This window comes from Serpula lacrymans (assembly GCF_000218685.1).
Source record: "Serpula lacrymans var. lacrymans S7.9 unplaced genomic scaffold SERLAscaffold_19, whole genome shotgun sequence".
NCBI lineage: Eukaryota > Fungi > Basidiomycota > Agaricomycetes > Boletales > Serpulaceae > Serpula > Serpula lacrymans.
Window position 1 is genome coordinate 466753 of NW_006763308.1, and position 15734 is coordinate 482486.

Sequence of the window (15734 nt, forward strand, 5' to 3'; positions counted from 1 at the left end):
GGGTTTCTTGCCTCTAATTCCTTCCATGCCCCGTTATGATTATGGAAAATGCCGCCATAAAAGAAAACATTGTGAACGGCTTGCAAGGCATTCTGGAGAGCATCGAGTTTACTGTAGATGAGAAGGGTAATCGATACATGGAATGCGCTTATGTCAGAATTCCTGGTTGTCTGTTACAAGTGCCTGGCTTACCTCTCGGTGTTGTGCCCATTTTGCCCGTTCCTACCTCTTTTGCCTACAAAGATGAAGATGGTCGTAACTGGAAGATCAACAGGAGACAACTCCCTCTCCTACCCGCATTTGCTTTCACCAATTACAAGATCCAAGGACATTCACTAAATAATATTATCATAGACCTCGCAGGTTGCCACAGCCTCCAAAGTGCATATGTCATGTTGTCCCGTGCTAGAACACTAAACGGCATAGCAATTCTCTGTTGCTTTCCTTCAACAAAAGTCTACTACCACTTAGGTGAACAATTCCGCTCTGAACTTTCTTGATTGAAACAACTTGATACAGCAACAACGGCACAGTACATCAACCTCAATCTTTCCTCCAACAATCTGCCCTGGTGTTAACCAACACCACCATTCTATATTGCCACCCTCTTCCTCCTTAATGGTACGGCGTTCTTGCCCCCCTCACACTAACAAACGGATGCAATGTCTCGTAACTGCCATCACAACTATAGCCTCCCAAGTGCCACACGACTGCCAACATTTTCTGATAACACCTCGGTGCTGCTTTCCCTCCTCAACATATCACTTTTCCCTCGTCATCTCTGAACGGCACATAAAAGCTGTTATGATAACACATTTTTGGACCTTTCCTTTCTTTTTTCATTCTCCGCTTCAAACTTTTACTATAGCTTTCACACTCCGTGCCATGCGGCACTTTCCCTTTTATTCAAACTCCTCCCTCTCGTGCTGCATGGCCTTTCTTTTATTTTTAGATACTAGTATCTCACGCAGTGGAGCTGATTACATGGGCTGTGCCCTATGACATTGTCAGCCACTGCCTTTAGCAACTGTATAGTACATATGTACAAACAAACCTGTAACAGTATATAAACCCCAATAGATCCAGGAGACTCCTCAGCGAGTCCTCCTGTTGTATACCAACAAACTCTCTGCAGCCTAGGGGGTAACCACTCCCTCTTCACTACCTTTATAGTGTGTTCCTGTGTGCGCCAGAGTAAATAACTCTTGGTTGTTACAAAAGCATCCTTTGTCAAACATGGACCTCACGGTATGTAGACAATTGTGTGCAATACAACAGATGTGTTTAGTTGACTCCCAACTACCTGGACTAAAGCGGATCTTGAACCCTCGTTTGAGGTATTTATTATAGCACAGAAAGAGGTCAACGGGAGGCATGAGATGGCCACGAGAACTGTAAGATCCCAGATTAATCAAGGAGTGCCCGTTGTTGGTGAGATTTGGATACACAGAAAAGAAACATCTCCCGAAATGAAGTCATAACGGCCGTCAAATGGAAGTGAAATATAGGCGCAATGCTATGATTGGTGCCAGACACAATGATGTCAATGGTGCAACTTGCGTTGCACATAGTAACCACTCCTGTCATTCCAGCCAGAGGTTTGTACCTTGACTCGTCCCCTGTATGGTTGTAAATAATAACATAGCCTTCGATGTAGTAAAGGTATTGCACAACCTTCCGAACGTGCTGTGAACCAACATACCAGTCCACATCAGCAGCACGTTGCACCATTGATGGAGAAAAGTAAGATAGTGCAGTAAAACCAGATATGACGCTATACGTCGTATGCAGCAGGCAAAGGACGTCGACAGAATTTCAAAAATAAGGGTGCAAAGTGCAGATGAGCCGTCGGTACAGGTAACGCTGCACACAACTATAATTGGTGCATGCAGTTGATCCGTACATTGACAGATCAACAACACTCATCTCATTAAATACTCGTTCTACGAGTTCAACCAACATGTCTGCAACAAGAAAGCCGGGTACACTATTCAAAGACATTGCAAGGACTTGACACAGTAAGCGTCTCTTTTTATGCCAAGTGCCCTCTCTAAATCATACTTACCTTCATTCTACGTGCACTGGAAACATTGTCACCCCAAAAATTGCATTTTCTCTATTTCAAAATGATTGTGAACATTGATCAGCCCTCTTTTCATCCCAAATAAAGGGTTCTTTTGGGCTTTTTTAAATGGCTGAGCTCGCCGACTGTCTGTTCTCATCTGCCCGTTCCCATGTCTTTCATCCAAGGTTCGGGTTTATTAATTGCATCTTGCTGCACGTCACTGACTATGCATCTACAGATACTACAGGGATTTTAGTGCATAACAAATGGCTACTGCAGTTTACAAAGCCTCTGCTTGAAGGGAATGAAGAGCGTAAAGCATGGGAGGTTGTCCCATCCACATTTGAAGGTTTTTGCCAGTGGGCACATGTCGCCCAAAACCCCTCAGAAGTCAACAAAACCCGAAACCACCTTCTACTGTACAAGACTCCTTGCAGTGATAGGATCAAATCCCTATATCCAGTCACAATCCGTGTTCAAGGTCTGTTGGGTAAATTCAACTTAAAGGTTTCCGGGTCTTAGACAGGGTAAAGTCTTTCAACTTAACAACAAATATTAATTCATTGTCTCCCCCTAGCGACTGGAAAACAATCCCTTCTGCCATTCAATATGTAAACCTGAAAGGACGCAATCATTGGGAGCCATGGGTTCCTGCTTTGCATGCCATCAAAGAACTTGCATCAAATCATCTATGCTGCATTGGGTGATTACCAGCATGTTGACAAACCACGACATATTCATGCAACACCGGGTTTTTACCAAGGTATGTGCTACATAGTTACATATGTCAACTCAACTGAATATGCAAAGATCAGGAAAGATAATCAAAATAAAAAAAAGTGTCCTCTTACCCTCCGACAATCCCTTTTGCTGGATGAAAGCGGTTGATTGTGCTTGGAGGGTTACAGATAAAGTCCAGATTGCACGGTGTGATGAGAGCGGTGCTATTGTGTCCTGTAACAACCAAGAGTTAGTTACTCTGGCGCACACAGGAACACACTATAGAGAAGAGAGAAGGAGGAATCACCCCTCAGGTTTTAGTGAGTTAGTTGTGCTAGACAACAGGAGGACTCGCTGAGTCCTTACCCATGTATTGCTCTTGTATATATACTGAATACATGTTTGTTTGTACATATGTACTGTACAGTTGCTAGAGGCAGTGGCTGCTGATATCATGGGGCCTAGCCTGTGTGACCAGCTCCACTGTGTGAGATACTTGTATCTAAAATAAGAATAAAGGCAGCGCCACGCGAGAAAGGTGGAGTTTGAACTAAAAGGGGAAGTGCCACATGGCACAGTGTGAAAACTACAGTACAAGGTTAAAGCGGAGAATGAAATTTAAAGGAAAGGTCCAAAAATAAAAAGTAAAGTAAATGGTCACATGACTGGTCATGTGACTTGGAAAATAAAAGTAGAAGTACAGAAGTGAAGCGTAAGTAGGTGCTGGTATGTCAAATTGTAACAGTCCTGTTCATCAGCCGTCTTATCCCCTGGGGATTTTGTCAACGTGGGCTTCACATTCAATATCAGCACAACTCGCAACGCATCTGGCCTTCACAAAATATGTGCACATCTCAACATTGAACATGTTTTGCAACTAGCAAAAGCTGCGGAGTTTGCAAAGGTGCATGATATCAGAACATGGGCATAATAATCTCTGACAGCTTGCAGGTTGTTGGTGTTACGATAAACACAATTTCCGGACATCTCCTTTCCTTTTATTCTCCACTCTAACTTTATACCTTAATTGCCACGCGACATTTCCCTTTCTCGCACCGCGTTGCCTTCCTTTTATTTTTAGACTTCACTCTCTCACGCAGTGGAGCTGGCCATACGGCCTAGGCCCTATGACATCATCAAGCCACTGCCTTCATCAACTGTATAGTACACATGTACAAACAACCTGTAGTAGTATATATACCTCAATAGATCCAGGAGACTCCTCAGGGAGTCCTCCTGTTGAATACCAACTAACTCACTGCAGCCCAAGGGGTACCCACTCCCCATCTTCCATTATCTTCTATAGTGTGTTCTGTGTGCGCTGGAGTAGATCACTCTTGGTTGTTACATTAGGACTCGCTCTCATTACTCTCTCACGCGTTAGTGCAAAAAGTCCCACTGGGCACCCGGACTCCAGGGTGAAGGAGATTGGCTAGGGTTAGGAATATCCCAAATAGCAGATAGGTGCGCTCCTAGCGACGGCCTTGTAGTGCTCAGGGAGAAGAACCCGAACCTTCGTTATGCGGCCCCCAGCGTTAAGGGGAGTACTTAGCTCAGCAATCGGTGTGGAACCGCTGTTGATTAGATCTAGACTACACAACTTCTTTTTCAAATACCTCTGACCAGGCCGGGCACTTGCCTCCGCCAGTCTGGAGAAGGGCTGACAGCTTAACAAGCGGGCCACCCCCTGACAACCGTTCGGACCAGGGTTTCTTACGAAGACTTTTTAAATACAAAATTTCAAATACTATAGTGTGGGTAGTCGGAGATTGAGATCCGATACTCAGCTGGGAAGAGGTTGATCCGCAGATAGCAAGTGGGGACCCCCAGTTACCTACTTTTACGTACATCAGAAACAAGTCGACATGTTGTCGCAACCTCTTCCCCCACAAGACATAAACGCCCTGCTGCACGTGATGCGCACGCAGATTGGGGCGTTAACCTCACAACTCGCCAAGATGCAGGCCAATCTCCCTACAGCAACCCCCTCGGTGGAAAAGAAATACAATAAAAAGGTCGAAGTCGTCGCTGACCCTGGCGCCTTCGAGGGAGACCGAGCGCTGTCATGCACCAAAATTGATTGGTAGCATGGACAGGTGTTAATAACGAAGCGAATATTCGAAAAGACTCGCCTTTGCGCCACACAGGCACAGTGCCACGTGGAATAGTAATTAATATTGCCTGTTTTGAACTTGTGGCTGATCAGCACCACCTCTATTAGGCAATCCAGTCATGCTCACCTTTGCTTTTCCATTCGGTACTTTTGGCATTTTGGCATTTTGGCAAATTTTCTTTTCGCGTCGCCACTGGCTATACATTGCATTGCGCCCTCGCTTGTGTCATTTCCCTTACTCCCCTTCCTTTGCCTAGCCCCACCATGGGCCCCTTCCTCTCCTTTTTATTCTCACCTGACGGTCGTTTCTGGATCCCCATTCTAGTCCACTTTTCTGTCACCTCCACCCTCCTCCTCCTCATCTTATTTGCACCCCCACCATTTCTGATGTCACCACTTCCTATCCGCTTCCGCCGCCGATCCCTTGACTACCATGTGCCACTGCTGATATCAGCAAAGCCCCGGCGGCCGGTCCAAATAGGGCAACAGGTCCATCTTCATGACGTCGATCTGCCATCATATACTATCAAAACATCGGTCGCTCGTCTTGCCTGGTTGGAGTGTGGGTGGGTAGTTTTTGAGCTGGAGAAGGTTTGTCCCCTTGCGTTGCCCATGTTCATCGCTGTCCCATTCACTTGGGTACACTTATCTTTTGTCCATCGTCTTCGCTACAGCTACACCTACCACACGCTGCCTGGGACTCACTTGTTCCAAATTGGAACTACTCCTCTCCCTCCCTTGTTTAATCAGGTGGTCCAACACAACCAGTCCATTGGTAAGGCCATGGAACTGTCGGATTTGGACTAGGTGGTGGACCGGTGGCTCCAGTTTCTTTTTTTTCAGCAGAACATTCATTTACAGTGCGATTATTTTTGATTTTTGAATCATTTTTATGGACACATATTTTTTTAGAATGCCTGACTGACAATAAAGGAACTGTGTTGATACTGATAGTGTTTTTCCTTGCCCCTTTTTTTTACTGCATCTTCCCATGACATCATGATTTTCCTGCTCTCTTTTTGCTATTGGACTTTACTTTATGGCTGTACAAACCTGTAACATTACTCACAGCATTCATTGTTCTATCCCTTTCTTTCCCTTATTTTGATGATCTTATCCTGTAGCAACTACGCAGGATTCATCAGCGTACATTCCTTCCTTCATGTTCTTTCTCATTCTTTTTGCGCAGCTATACTGTGCATAGCCTGCCTTTCTTTTCACTATATAAACCCCTGTATTTTACCTTGTAAAAACAACAAAAAACTCGATTCCAGACTTCTTCTCTAAATCTCAAGTTCACTACTCTGCTACTTGTGATCCAGTGTGGTCACAATACTTCCCACTGTTACCACTGCTATCTGCTGTCATCGTCACTCGTCATTTTTGAAAGTCACTGTCATCCCTTTCAATTAGAGTCCTTCTGAGCACTACAGTTTGTGCGTCAGGAGCCTGCTATCACTGGGAACCTCGTCACCTCGTCATCTTTATTGTTCTCAAACCTACTTTGTGCTACGATTAGCAAGGTAGTGCTCATCTATACTCGTCATTAAGCCCCCATCTTCTATAAATTCAACTATCCCTCCTCCTCAAAACCCACACCCATACCTCTCTGGGTTTTACTTTGAAGGACCTTCATACATACCACCCCACGAACAACCAGAGCACCCACTGTTCTAGGAGGCAAAGCCCATAAACAAGTTCCGTGGAATCTGGGAGGATTGTTTGTTAGTTTGTTTTTGTGTGTGGTTTTCTAACAACAGTTCTCATCATCGACATTGTTCACACTACATTTTTTCCATTTATTGTCAATCACATTTTGTACTTTGTCGCTCATGGTTTCAAAAAAAAAGGCTGTCCATGCAGACATACCTCTGTTACCACAGATTGAGCTTGCTAAGAAGCAAAGGTAAGACTCCTTTTGCATCCCTTATTTCCAACTGACATTTGTACACACACAGATTCAACGGTGACTCTGGCAACTCTTTTCAGCTGGGGATTACGGATGCCTCAAGGTATATACATTCAAACCACACCTCCAATACAGTGCTTCACATGTAAGACCTTACAGTAACTTTAACTCTGACATCGGCGAGGGCCAACTACGGTACTCCTCCCACACCCCACTGTACACAATTTCACTAACTTCTCTGTGTCCTACTAATCATTGTTGTAGAGATGAGAATGAAAATACAACAGTTTGCGAGTCAATCCCTGTTGTGTCCGAAAACGTGCCAGAACAAGCCCCTGCACTACACAGCTCTGCCACTTTGGGAGACGGAACAATCACAAAAACTGTTGCCAAGACAAATGACCACACTGACAAAGAGCTGGTGGCTATGGACAAGGCTCAACTTGCTACATATGACACTCTGACAGTCACGTACATTAACCACAAACTGTTATGGGGCTCATGACTAACTGCACTGCAGGCGTTTATACACTTTTGCAAACTATTCCGATGCAAAAAACTTAATCTATGCGGTTGAAAATATTCCGCCCACAGCCACATGGGGCATTTCCAAGCCTATTCACGACAAATCCACACTTCTTTGCGATCCCTCAAGCAACATGCCCTGCACAGTGTGGCTGCCAGGTTTTGTGTCTCGAGTGTGGTTGTTTGATCCCAAAGGCGAAACACGTGCCCATGTTAGTATATCCGTGGTTTTATTTGGTGTCAACACAGCAAGTGCCACACATAACATAATTGATAACTTGTCCTTTCCAAACGGCGGTAAATCTTGTTGTTGTATGTGAAACTGCATCACCTAACAAGACACATAATCTACAGATCCCAATGAAGAGTGCTGGGGCGACATTAGAGCATTGCATTGGCAATCGGCCTACAAAGCTCAAGGGAAAACCGTATGTGTCAACTGCATTTACAATATCCTATTCCTAACCTTTGTTCCAGCCAAAACCTTTCACAGATGTGTATGATGCCAGGAAGGTATTCAAACCAAAATCCGAAATGGATTACTACGGTGCCACAAACTTGCAAATGGGTGACGCCGTACTTATGGAAGCGTACATTAAACATTATCGCCTAAAAGGCAACATAGACAAGTTGACCCCGTCAACAAACGTCCTTGGAGGGAGTGGAAAGCGTACTTTAAGCTGAAGTGCGTATCACTCATTCATACCACCTTACAGGATGACAAGGTGGAGGCTAAAAAAGACGAGCAACATATCCATATCTGAATGTAATACTACATAGTACTACTCATGCTTATACAAAATTGCACTGTTGAACAGTGCTGAGCCAGAAACTTTTGGTGAATGACATCAGTAGACAAGTGACCCCTAACTTCAAATGACATTGCCAACAATACATGCCATATAAAGTGACCTACTTCTCTTTCCCCATGTTCGTCGATGGCTTCCATTGAAGAAGTACTACAGATTTCGAAACGCATGCATCGCACTTTGCCTGTGAGTCAACATTCTTCGCCAGTCACGTGCACCACTAATCATTAATCACTACTGGAAGGCTCCCCCTACCGTTTTCCAAGCTTTATACTTTGGAACAAACTGCTTACGTCCCACTTTTGTGGACGTCAGCACCACTGAACTATTTCACTCCAATGTTTCCCCATCCGCAGTGATATACGAGCCATACCTGGTGCCAAACGCAAACTACGTTGACATGGAAGATGACGAATTCAGAGGAAGATCAGACAATGAAGAAGAAAGTGAAGTAGCAACGACACCTATTGCAGCCCAAGACTGCACCTGCTTTGAAATTGTCACATGGACTTACCAGCACTTCCCGGACATACCTTCCATTATGCTGGCCAATCCAATAGAAAACAAGCTTGTGAATAAAATCATACAGACACCTATCTGTCAACAACATACATGGTATGGAGGTGTACTGTTAGTCAAACATTCCCAATGGCAACCAGACCACATCACATATGCAAATGCAGAAGATATTGCGCTCTTCCGCGTGCTCTTGGCAAAGTGAGTAGCTCCTGTTCTTTGTGATTGACTATGTGCCCATGACATCACAGTGCGATCGTGAATGGTGAAATGCACCAATAAAGGGCCTTGCATAAAACAAGGGTCACCCTGAAAATCCATGCACAATTTGAATTGGACTAATAAGGGGCTTTGAATTTTAAAAAATATGATGGCTAAAAGTGCAACCTTTTCCCAAAAATGCTCCTATTTACATTTCAAATGTTAAGTTCTGCTCAAAAATCTCGTCATGCGCTGTGAGGAAATCATTCTCAAAATTTGTAACATGGACTTTGCGAAGTGAGTACACAACTGAAAAAACACGCTGTTCAGTATTGACACTACATATGCTGTAGTTTATCGATCTGCACTGATGAAATTGTGACTCGCAGTTTTTGCTCTGACAAGTACAATTCTTTCATTGCAAGGTATAACCCCTCATCAACACAACCACATATATTTGATTTTCATGACAGACAACTTATATCCCTTGCAAGTCTCATCAACACTCCTTCAAATATGTATGCGCTCAAACATCTCCCGCTTACAGCCACCTTGGATTGTTACAACCAAGACGCAACACTTTGTAACCCAATCTGTGGACAACCTTACAATGTGGTGCTCATCGGAGAGTTACAATCGTTGCATAAACACAAGGGCTGGTTCTATTCAACGTTGTACCCATTCGGGATCAACACAACCTGGATGGCACATCACATTTTATCAACACTGTCATCTGCACCACTACCTTGTTCAACCTCTGAAACGTTAGATTGCTTAGGACCCAAAGAGGTAAAGTGGTCCTCAATATTCTGATGCGCTAAACTAATTTCAAGTTAAGATGAGGGTTCTTGACGCACGTCATACTGTACGCCACGGCAACATCCCGGTAGCAGCATCTTTCTGTGACTTACAAATTGGCGATGCAGTTGTCATCCAAGCTCAAATTCACAGATTTCCAACGGACCAACCGACCCCTTGCGATCCTTGGCCTTCGTGGGAGTCCAATTTGATTATGTACCATATATACCTGGTTCAATCATAATTTCTGTGCTGTGTGTTGCTGCACCCTACAATCGATTTCACTATAATGTTGTCAACACTTCAAATTTCCTCCTTTCTTTTCTTTTCTTCCCGTCACCCTCACAACCCTTTGGTGCAGATGGAAAACAGTGATTTTTGTGATCTTTTTGTGTCTTGACAACGCTGTCTGAACCCTTTTTCTCCTGCCCGTTCAAATGTTGTTAAATAGCTCTCCTGCTCTCACATAATCCTCAATCTTTGCATTTAGTTATCTACCTCTTGTACCTCAATGGTTCACGCAAATAATCAGATTCAGCGTCAAGAAATCCAAGACATGCTGCAAAGTGACTGTGACTACATCATACATATCAACCCTTCTTGACTGATGTTGCCCTTTAGCACTCAGTTATTTTTCTTGTTACCATTGTGTCAATCCTGCAAACACTCTACGGCCATCTCATAACTTCTCTCTCAACGACAAACCACTCTAGTATGTATCCCACTCCTGTACCTTTAATTCACCACTTAATCATACAAAACCAGAGTTGGCATCAACTGCACAGAAACGTTTGACATACTACATAGCTAGCTACATATCTAAAGTATAGTATGTATAATTCCGTGGGAAATATAATCAACATGGGGACCAGGTTTGCCCGGAGGGCCATCCTATTAGTAAGGGAGCTGCGAATAATCCCCGTTACTACATGGCTAAATGAGCATGAGGTTATTACTAATGTTTGACAAAAAACATTGCCACAGTACCAAATATTGGCCATACGGAACCCGCACTAAAAGGCCTAGGCAACAAAATCACCAGACCTCGCCTCAATAGTGTCGGCTTGGCTGTCGGGATATTGTTGTGAAAGGTCTTGCAGAGGTCTGTCCGGAGCCTTACAAGACCATCAACCTATATCATACTATTGTATATAGTAAATGACTTACCATGGCCACAGAATAGTGTGCCACAGATGATTGGCTCAGATGGCGATCAGAAATATTGCTCAGACCTTTGATAGACCTCAATCAGACCAGTAACGGCTCTGAGGTCTTATTTATTCACAATATTACATCGTCATTATGTGCAAGTTTTAACCTTGAAGACTGAGAGCAAGACACACCATACATACAAAGCAACCAACACAGTCAACAAATCCGAGATGCGTACAAGACAAAGAATAGTAAAATGGCTGATCACAGGATGTCGGAAACTACACGGTCATTGTATACTAAGTCCATCAGTTCTTGAAACCTGTTCCAAATCTGGCCTCGAGTTTGCAAATGATCACTGTCATTGCCAAAAACACCATCAAACTTATGAGAAAAAGTATTGTTCTCGGCCATCCAACGACCCACAAAAATTCCGTTGGGGGAGATTTTAGGACTCCAGTGTGTCCATTGACCGTAGGGAAATTCAGGGAAAGCAGCTACATAAGCCATCCAAAATGCCTCCCGGCATGACAATTTCGGCCAAAAGCCATTGTTGAATTTTAGCCATCAAGGCCAGCCAGCACTGTGAGTCAAAAGTATCAAACATGGATGGGAGTGGCAAGAACTATACAGCTATATGAAAGCCCTGCAGTAGCTGTAAATAGTCAGTAATTAGCAAGGTATACGCATGTAGACCTCAGCTCCTGTTGTGGACAGAGAACAGATGTCACTTTTTTCTGACCATAGACAGATTTGAGAGGTCCAGTCTGTATGGTTGGCTTTATTCCAGTATAGCCATGGGGTAAACTAACAGAAACTTTGAGAGGCTTGTTGTGTACACCAAAAAGTTAGTTGATATCACAAGAGAACACAAATGAAAATATACCACATCACCAAACACCAATCTCGGGCTTGGGACTGAACCTTTAAACTGTACAAGCACATTTAAAGAACGTAGGCTGTGCCTAGTGCCTCAGTCCCTTGCAGAAACTCGGGGATACAGAATCATTGAAGTGGTTGTTGCCATGAGGGATGAGAATGAAGGTGGATCAACAAACAAACCTATTCCCCTCCGGTGATACCCGATCAGCAATTTGGCTATCACATCACCTGCACCTTCTGCTTCGCCACCTCCTGGCATTGAAGACATCACAGGCAGAATTGTATTGGCCAGCTCATTGCCTGGTTATCCAAGACAAACAGAGTCAATACCACCACATACTCTTTCAAAGTCGAAAATGTTTGTGTTTGCCAACCCTGCTGTTTGGTGAAATGATCCTCACACTTGTATTATAGCCACTGGTGCATTGCGCTTCCCTGATAATGCCCAAGGATAACCTTCAAGCCCTAGATAGTCGTAGTGTGTTGATCCATGCTGATTGCCACAAGGACTTCACAAGTCACTGACCTGTGCTGTAGTCTATAGGACCCTAGAAGGGGGCAGGCTTATTGCTTGCCTTGCGTGCCCCAAGCAAAATGGGGCTTATCTCACCATGAGGAAGTGTCACATAATCAGCTATACGCACAGCAAAAAGCATGTACGCCATGCTCTGAAGCTTCTTCAACAGCTAGAACTTCATCTTGGATCATCACCCACTCAACCACCATCCCAATTGACCTCTGGCTTACATCCATCCACTCCAAATCAACCCTCTCCCTCATTCAGTGCTTGTTCGCCTGCTCCGTTATGGCATGAAGACGACAAAATTGCGGACACCTTCAATACTCAGGATAATCATCTCCAAGTCCCCATCCAAGATCTCTAGGACACTACTTTTGCACAGCACACCTACAACCTTGCCCTCAATCCGGGAGGGGACATCTACGACGAGCTTTGCAAATCAAAGCCAAAGGGGGACCATTTATTTCCATGTCATTTATGTCCCGCCACCGAAGAATTTGGACTAGAAGGTGATGGGCCTGACTATCTACAGGAAGACTGGTTCAATGAAAATCAAGGTAAGTTTTTTCATAGCCGTTTTCAAGGTACATACTAACTTTGACTCATTTAGACTTTGTACAGGGCTTGTCCAGTACCTCACACAAAGATGTGCAGCCGGGTGAACAAACATACCCATTGCTATCTTTGGCGGTAAGCTCCTTTGTTTTGTCATCTCACATTCACCCTCACTAAGAAATCTGTTAGATGTTTTCTACAGATCTCCTTTTCAGCTCCGCTCTGTAAGGACCATTTCATTATTTTCCTATCTTCGTTATGTCTTGGTTTTCGAACGCTTTTCCTGTTACACCTCTGGCTCTAGGGCTAGAGGTATCTTTTGCCGTTCTACTTCTCATAGCTCTCACAGGCTTTCTTAACCATCGCTACCATTTTATATCACAGATCAGAGACTGGGTATCATCCCCAGCCAGCCAGCACACTGGCTAGGGACTGGTAGTAGGCATCTCGCCAACCAGCTCCAAGCCCCAGTAAAGCCTGGTAATACTAATAACGCATTATTTAGGATCGTACCTCATCATGAGGATACGGTTCCTGAACACGGGTGACAATCCTCTATTATTAGTACAAGTCTCTCACCTGCTGATTAATTCAAGTCAAAAGTCGTACAATAGTTATTCTCCCTTTTTCTTATTGGTTGATTAATTCCTCAGACCACTTTTTGTATATTCTCCTTTCGGTCTGAGGAACGAACAGTTCCCTATATAAAGCCTTACTTATTCATGTATGGCTCCCTAGTTTTCTATTACTGAATTTACCCGCTTTACTCCTCAACAAGAACCGTTGAAGCTTACCTCTCCAAAAGTCCTCTACTCGCTATATTTGCTAGCGTCTGTCGACCTCAAGCTTATCGAACCTTTTACTCCCTGCAAGTGCAGAAGGAGACAGGTTTTGTTTTTGTTATAGTTTATCATTGCCTCACACGCTCGTCTACGGTTTTCAAAGGCACAGAAGACGGCTGTTTTAGCATGGGCCAAGGGACTGAACGCTCAAAATGTGCCAACTCTGCATGTGTTGGCTCAGTCTCAGAAAAAAATCTGTAGCATGGTTGGAAACCCAACGGAAAAATTTGTCAGCAACTCCGGCAATATTTTCTATTGTAACAGCATTGGCAAAGCTATTGCAAAGGTGAAATAGCTTTTTCCTCATGATTATCTTTAAAGGCTAAACAACAACTCATGATTTTACAGGACTATTCTAACCCCATCACTCGATTCACGATGCAAGATTACCCTGAAGACAACGGAGGATCTATATCTCAAGTCCATCATGGATCCAAAGTGTTACATGACCTACCGCCCAGTCTGGCAGTTCCCTCGTTGCACACAAATGGCAAAATCTTTTCCGTCAACGAGCTTTTACAACAGGATAGTGGAAACTGCTTTATTCCCATCAAGTTCTTTCTACACAAAGATCAACGTGGTGTCAAGGTCTTAGCCATTGGACACAATGTTGTCCGCTCTGATGTGAGTTTGAATTGCTTTTCTTTATTGTTATTCATTTCTTCTCAGGTAGGATTCATTGTCAACCCCGAATGTCTCATAGCCTCAAGCATGACCCCCAAAAGATCATTCAAAGACATCAGTAACAACTCGCAAGGATACTGTAAATTTACAGGTATGTATAAATCATTTCAAGTTGAACAGGATGCACTAACAACTAATAAAGATTCTTCCACCCACTTTGCATCTAAAATGCCCCACCCTCTCCGAGCAAAATCTGGTGGCCGCTTAATACTAACAGTCCCGCTGATAGTTTTCATGGATGATGTTTCAGAGAATATTTCCAAACAGTGGAACAAGCATCATGTGGTCTACATGTTGAACACTTCAATTCCTCGGAACATGATTGAGAAAGAGTTCTGCATACATTTTGTGGTGTCCTCACCACATGCTGCCCCCATGGAGTTGATGAAAGGAGTTACTGATTCAATCTGGTGCATTTTTTTTGAATTTGGCCTATAGCACACTTTTTCTGACCGAGTGCCAATGAGTAAAGCTGAAAAGACAGGGATAATCACATGGGACTGTCAGTATGAGGAGGAAATAATGTTAATTCCTTATGAGCTTTTTGTTGCTGGGGATAACCCTATGCATGCCAAAGAGTGCAGTCATGCTGGGCTCAAAACTAACCACTTCTGTAGAAGATGCAAAGTTGGTGAGACCCAAGTAGAAAAAAAGAGTGACAAAGGTTATCAGAAGCTTTTCCAGGTGCGTAACCTACACCTATTTATTTCTGCAGAATAATAACAAGACCTTTTTTGGCATCAGAGTGGCTCTCCTCGCTTGCCGCAGGAAACAATCGAGGAAGGTTTGCGTCAAGATTCCCTTTCTCTAGAGTCAGGTGGTACTGACAAGGTCAAAAAAGCTGCCACATCCACAGGCATACGAGATGCAGCCAGCGTGTCAGTAGTGCAGCACCTCTTGGAGCTGGGTAAACAACTTCGCAAGCATGTTCCAGGTAAAGCGGCTTTACCTGAGGCAGATGTATGCAAGCGTCTAGAAGGAGAGCTAGAAGAGCTACTATAGAAGCACTCACTTGAGTAACATTAAATCCATTATTAGGCATGCCAGGAATGGACATTCACCAGGATACACCTACCAAAATCTTACATACCGTTTTACTCGGTGTAGCAAAATACTTTTGGGGCCAAACTGTCTGGCTGCTTGATGAAGCTCATTTACTAACAACTTTTCAGAGGTGCCTTGAAAGCATCAACAAAGATGGCTTGAACTACCCAACTCTTGGTGCCGAATACATATGTCGTTTCAAGGGCTCCCTTATTGGCAAACATTTCAAGAGTCTTGCCCAGGTCATGCCATATCTTATATACAATTTGGTTTCCTCTGATGTACTAGATGGCTGGACTGTCCTTGGTGATTTGATTGTACTTCTCTGGCATACGAGAATAGATAACACCAACGAATACTTGGTAAGAATAAGCATGACCAAGTCTTAATGGAACACTA

General features: G+C 43.8%; 4 protein-coding genes across 4 annotated transcripts; all 4 read left to right on the plus strand.

Moving 5' to 3' along the window:
- Window positions 1-2234: 2234 nt before the first annotated feature.
- SERLADRAFT_443797 (uncharacterized protein) lies at window positions 2235-4872 on the plus strand (the record flags this gene model as incomplete). Its single annotated transcript, XM_007324421.1, has 3 exons — window positions 2235-2250; window positions 2304-2455; window positions 4639-4872. 3 exons carry the CDS (start codon window positions 2235-2237, stop codon window positions 4870-4872), a joined length of 402 nt encoding a protein of 133 aa, XP_007324483.1.
- Window positions 4873-6730: 1858 nt separating this feature from the next.
- On the plus strand, window positions 6731-8016 carry SERLADRAFT_443798 (uncharacterized protein; the record flags this gene model as incomplete). Its single annotated transcript, XM_007324422.1, has 7 exons — window positions 6731-6804; window positions 6857-6910; window positions 6967-7002; window positions 7072-7278; window positions 7328-7629; window positions 7687-7760; window positions 7810-8016. 7 exons carry the CDS (start codon window positions 6731-6733, stop codon window positions 8014-8016), a joined length of 954 nt encoding a protein of 317 aa, XP_007324484.1.
- A 254-nt stretch (window positions 8017-8270) lies between these two features.
- Window positions 8271-8939, plus strand: SERLADRAFT_412047 (uncharacterized protein; the record flags this gene model as incomplete). The annotated part of the gene is made up of 3 exons (XM_007324423.1): window positions 8271-8327; window positions 8350-8858; window positions 8909-8939. The coding sequence occupies 3 exons, from the start codon at window positions 8271-8273 to the stop codon at window positions 8937-8939; spliced, it is 597 nt and encodes a 198-aa protein (XP_007324485.1).
- A 3362-nt stretch (window positions 8940-12301) lies between these two features.
- SERLADRAFT_443800 (uncharacterized protein) lies at window positions 12302-15293 on the plus strand (the record flags this gene model as incomplete). The annotated part of the gene is made up of 9 exons (XM_007324424.1): window positions 12302-12553; window positions 12593-12767; window positions 12821-12900; window positions 13711-13893; window positions 13956-14231; window positions 14277-14382; window positions 14434-14701; window positions 14759-14975; window positions 15036-15293. The coding sequence occupies 9 exons, from the start codon at window positions 12302-12304 to the stop codon at window positions 15291-15293; spliced, it is 1815 nt and encodes a 604-aa protein (XP_007324486.1).
- Window positions 15294-15734: the final 441 nt, after the last annotated feature.